This window comes from Cucurbita moschata, unplaced genomic scaffold (genome assembly GCF_002738365.1).
Source record: "Cucurbita moschata cultivar Rifu unplaced genomic scaffold, Cmos_1.0 Cmo_Scf00013, whole genome shotgun sequence".
NCBI lineage: Eukaryota > Viridiplantae > Streptophyta > Magnoliopsida > Cucurbitales > Cucurbitaceae > Cucurbita > Cucurbita moschata.
Window position 1 is genome coordinate 3,124,280 of NW_019268529.1, and position 5,199 is coordinate 3,129,478.

General features: G+C 37.9%; 1 protein-coding gene across 1 annotated transcript; it reads left to right on the top strand.

The window, feature by feature from the left end:
- The first annotated feature begins 58 nt into the window (after positions 1-58).
- Positions 59-3,340, top strand: LOC111451288 (B3 domain-containing transcription factor VRN1-like). Its single transcript, XM_023091660.1, has 4 exons — positions 59-379; positions 1,780-2,371; positions 2,451-2,650; positions 2,746-3,340. Exons 1-4 carry the CDS (start codon positions 275-277, stop codon positions 3,079-3,081), a joined length of 1,233 nt encoding a protein of 410 aa, XP_022947428.1. The 5' UTR covers positions 59-274; the 3' UTR covers positions 3,082-3,340.
- Positions 3,341-5,199: the final 1,859 nt, after the last annotated feature.

The window sequence follows — 5,199 nt, forward strand, 5'->3', positions numbered from 1 at the left end:
TTTTTTTTTTTTTTTTTTTTTTTTTTTTTTTTCTTTTTTGGACTTTTGTTTTTAGTTTTAATTATTAATTCGAAGAAATGGAATTTGACTGGAAGAAGAAGAATCAGTGGAAGAGGGGCAAGTAGATCTGAGGGCTCATAGAACAGAGTCTCATACGGCGGAGATTGAGGGGAGAGATTGAGAGAGAGAAATCCGGCGAACGGTCGGCCGGTTGATTGGATTCTTACGAGAAAAAAAAAAAAATTGAAGGGAGGGCTTTGAATCGTTATGCTGAATGACTGATTTTTCAGCTTTCCGAACGGGCTATCTCAAAAGGAAAATGCCGCGCCCTTATTTCCACAAGCTTGTTCTCTCTTCCACTATCCAAGCTAGGAAATTGGTTCGTTCTTGATTCTTTTCTGTTTGATTTTAACGGGTTTTGCTTCCCTTGCTTGTTTTTTTGAGTAATCAGCCTCGAGTGCTCTTCTTTTTACTGTTTGTTTCTCAGTTTTTCTTGTTCCTTGTGTATTTCTTGCTGAGTTCTTTCGTGTTCAACAAGCTTCAGATGGAATCAAGCTAAAACCTAGATATCTGTGTTCTGTTTTATCAGGGAAGAAGGAAAAACAATTGGGATATACTTGGTTTTGTCGATGATTTACTTACTTTTATGTTAGTTTTGATTAATCAAAGAACTTGTTTGGTCGTAATATGGCTATTATTGTTGAATTTGGAGCTTGACCTTTTCATTTTTCAAGCTTATTAATCATGTTTTTGATTCTTTTTGTTAGTTTCAGCAATCTGAATGCATTGGCTATGCATACTAAATGATTTGCTTCTCAGTAACTTTCTCAATTTTGGACCCCTTCTCTTCAAGTTCTTGCTTCTTAGTCTTTAGGGATGGCATTTTTAGATTTGTTCTAATTTGATATGCATTGTATCATTATGTTCTTATCATAATAATAGATTTTGATTCCTTGGTAATGAGTATTGATATATTTTTCCAGTGTTTCTTAGTGCTGAATTAGTCCAGTTTAGTAGTTGGGATCTTGTCAAAAGCGAACTCCATAGGTCTTTTGTTGTATTGTTATTTTCACTGCTCATCATGTTAAGCTTTTGTTATTCTTGCTAAACGTTATGTTAGCTTACTGCTTTGGGTTTGTGTGCTTCTCATAATGCAGTCTATGCTATCACTTATTTTTGCTTGGTTTTCTTGGCCTAGGCTTTCCATGTTATGCAATTTATCTGTTGGCTGCAGCCACTTTAGAGGATTTTTGTTTTTAAAATCATAGATCAAGTGTTCTACTATTTCCCCTTTTCAATTATGCCGCATTTCCCTTTGGCTTTGTGAGATCCCACATTGGTTGGAGAGGAGAACGAAACATTCTTTATAAGGGTGTGGAGACCTCTCCCTAGCAGACGTGTTTTAAAAACCTTGAGGGGAAGCCCGAACAGGAAAGCCCAAAGAAGACAATATCTACTAGCAGTGGGTTTGGGCTGTTACAAATGGTATTAGAGCCAGACTCTAGGCAGTGTGCCAGTGAGAATGTTGGTCTCTTAAGGGGGTGGATTGTGAAATCCCGCATCGGTTGGAGAGGGAAACGAAACGTTTCTTATAAGGGTGTGGAAACCTCTCCCTACTGGACGTGTTTTAAAACATTGGGGGGAAGCTCGGGAGGGAAGACTTAGTTTGTTGAATGGTAATAGTGCCTGCAGTCATCTTGTTGAATATGTTGGAATGGTGTTATGTTTCTGTATTATCGATCATTTATGTGACGCCGTTACTGCTCAATATTTTTGCAGAGAATCCCGGAAAGTTTCCTCCGGATGATCAGGGATGATCTTTCTGCAGTTGCAACACTTACTGTTCCTGATGGCCATGTTTGGCGTGTGGGGTTGAGGAAAGCTGATAATAAGTTTTGGTTTGAAGATGGTTGGCATGGATTTCTTGAGCATTACTCGATAAGGGTCGGGTTTTTGTTAGTATTCAGATATGAGGGAAACTCATCATTCTGTATTTTTATCTTTAATCTTAATACATCTGAGATAAACTACCAATCTGCTGCTCTCGGTGGTAATCAAAGGAACAATTACAGCATTCAAAACCGAATCTTTGAAGAAATGGAGGATTATGACATTCCTGAAGCCATTCCTTCCAATCAGCCTTTGAACTCGGGTTTTTTACGAAACAAGCTATTTGGTGATGAATGGAATCTGCACCAATCAAAATCTGCAAGTACGTTGCAATCCAAATATTTACCTACTCGAGATATCGGGGTTCAGTTTAGTGCTGTGGAGGTTAAAAAGTCTGCAGATGAGGTGAGATTCCAGAATTTGGGTGATGATGCACACAGAATTAAAAAAAGTGGAGGCAAGAAGCGGAAACTTGATTCTAGTATGCTCCTGTCCCATTGTTTCACATTTTAGCATTGTAAATCTATGAATTATCTTACCCAATATTTTACGATCTGTAGGCGAGCATCGTCTGTCTGCTCATAGTGAAGATTTCGGTGACAATCGCTTTAGATTTTATGAAAGTGCTTCTGCTAGAAAGAGAACTGTGACAGCAGAAGAAAGAGAAAGAGTTGTCAACGGTGCAAAAGCGTTCGAGCCCGCCAATCCCTTCTGTAGGGTCGTCTTGCGACCATCTTATCTATACAGGGGTTGCATAATGGTAAGATTTTTGGGTTATTGAAATATCTAATATGGGAGCTTTACAATTGAATTATGTGAGCACTAACTATGATAGTCTGCACTCTACTTTTACAGTATTTGCCATCTTGCTTTGCTGAAAAGAATCTAAGTGGGGTTTCAGGATTCATCAAACTTCAGACACCGGATGGGAGACAGTGGCCGGTCCGGTGTCTTTATAAAGTTGGTCGGGCCAAGTTAAGTCAGGGATGGTATGAATTTTGCCTGGAAAATAATTTAGGGGAGGGCGACGTTTGTGTGTTTGAGCTTCTGAGGGTGAGAGAAATCGTGCTCAAAGTTACCATGTTTCGTGTCATTGAAGACGGTAGACGAATGGTAAACCCGAATCCTCCCAGCATGATGAATCCACACTCGCTACAAAGTGCTAGCCAAATTAAGCTGATCAGAAACTAATGGTCGACAGTTCCAGGTTACCCTATTGTATCAAATCTTTCTCTTTTCTTTTTTTCTTTATTTGTGGTAGCCTGTTGCTTCTGATCTCTTCTTGTGGAATTGGCTGTTGTTTGATGTTTATAGCTTTCCAGGATGATTAAGTTGAAAAAAAGATCCAATTAGAGTTTACTTATTAAAAGCTGAATTGACTTTAGTTGTAAATAGATTTCAAATTTTTGTTGATAGCAATCGAGACAAGAGCATTAGTTCTTTATGTTGAGCCTTTATTCAATGCTTAGATTTACATTATCTCAACAACTTCAACTTTTTATGGGCGAAGTGATTGATAAGATAGGATCAAAGGAAGAGTTGCTCTTTCTCAGTTGCTTAGGTTTTATGGGATGGTTGCCCCTAGCTATGCTAGTGGCTATGGTATGACAAACCAAACCACCCTGTTCGGCGAAATGTTTGTGAGATCCTACATCGGTTGGAGAGGAGAACGAAACACCCTCCATAAGGGTGTGGAAACATTTCCCTTGCAGACGCTTTTTAAAGCCCTTGAGGGAAAGCCCGAAAGGATTAGGCCAAAGAGGACAATATCTGCTAGCGGTGGGCCTAGGCCGTTACAATTGTAATAGAGCCAGAGACCGGACGATGTGTCAGTGAGGAGGCTGTTTCCCAAAGGAGTAGACATGAGGCGCTGTGCCAGAAAGGATGCTGGGCTCTGTAGGGGTGTGGATTTGGTGGGTGTCCCACATTGATTGGAGAAAGGAACGAGTGCCAGCGAGGACAGCGGGTGGATTGTGAGATCCCACACCGGTTGAGGAGGAAAACGAAACACCCTTTATAAGGATGTAGAAACCTCTCCCTAGCATACGTGTTTTAAAAACTTTGAGGGGAAGCCCGAAAGGGGAAGCCCAAAGAGGACAATATCTCCTAGCGGTGGGCCTACTACCGTGACAGATCCGTCTTGTTTTGTTCTGAATACTCTTGTAGTGTACTTTAGCTAGATTAAAGTAGCAGCAATCATTTCTGAGTTTAAAGTAAAACCTTTCTCTTATTGTGATTTCTGGGTTCATTCTGAATGGGTCTTGTCATGGGCTTGAGCTAGAACAGAGTAGCAACAATCAAGACACTCAATTTAGGTCAGTGTGTTGAAAAGGGAGAGATATTAAGCTATCGAAACTTGTTATTTATAATCTATTTCTGTTCAAAAGCTGAAGAACAGAAAATTAAAAGAATTGAAAAGCCAAAAGGCAAAAGCAAAAGAAAAATTGGTTGGTCTATTAGTTTATGCTTTGTTGTTCAAATATTCTTTATAATCTTAAAAGGTTCAAAGAGTCATGTCTAAGATGGAATTTGATGGGATATGGAATAGATTAGTTCATAGCGTTTTAGGGTTCTTGTTGGTTGGATGAATTTTTATCTTGGTGATAGCGTTTTAGACCCGACGAAGCTCTAAGGATTAAATTTGCAGTTCTCTCGTATCGTTACTTTAAGATTATATTTGTTTAATCTACGTGATTATTTGATATGGTTGATCCGATCCACGGTTCTTGTTGGTTGGACGAATTTTTATCTTAATGATAGTGTTTAAATTCTATCTTATCGTTATTTAAGATTGCATTTGTTTATTTTGCCTGACTATTCGATTTAGTTGACCCGATCAAGATCATCAGATAAACATTTCTCATGTGTTATGAGTAAGTTGACGTGTGGATTAAATGACTACGATCGCATATGATTATCAAAGTCTATTTAGTTTTATTTTTTAAAAAAATTAATTAGTAGACATTGTTTCACAATTTCAATTATATAAACAATTTCTAATATCTCAATAATAATAATAATAATATTAATATTAATATATTAATCAAGTATTTATTGGCAACCTATTTAATTTCTACCCACTAAGAGCACAAAATTAGAATAAATTCAAGAGCAATAAATACAAAATAAGGCTAGTAATATCCAGGGGTGTACATTCAACCCGACAACCTGGACCAACCCAATCCGAACTGTTGGATTGGGTTGGGTTCATTTTTCTGAACTCGAATTGAATTGGTTCGGTTTTGGGTTGATGTCAAAAAAAAAAAAAAAAAAAAAAAAAAAAAAAAAAAAAAAAAAAAAAAAAAAAAA

Bases quoted from the DNA above. Each gene is read 5' to 3' on its own strand.
- LOC111451288 (XM_023091660.1), top strand. From the start codon at position 275: ATGACTGATTTTTCAGCTTTCCGAACGGGCTATCTCAAAAGGAAAATG. The intron at 380-1,779 runs GTTCGTTCTTGA...ATATTTTTGCAG, and splicing joins CTATCCAAGCTAGGAAATTG to AGAATCCCGGAAAGTTTCCT. The intron at 2,372-2,450 runs GTATGCTCCTGT...TACGATCTGTAG, and splicing joins GAAGCGGAAACTTGATTCTA to GCGAGCATCGTCTGTCTGCT.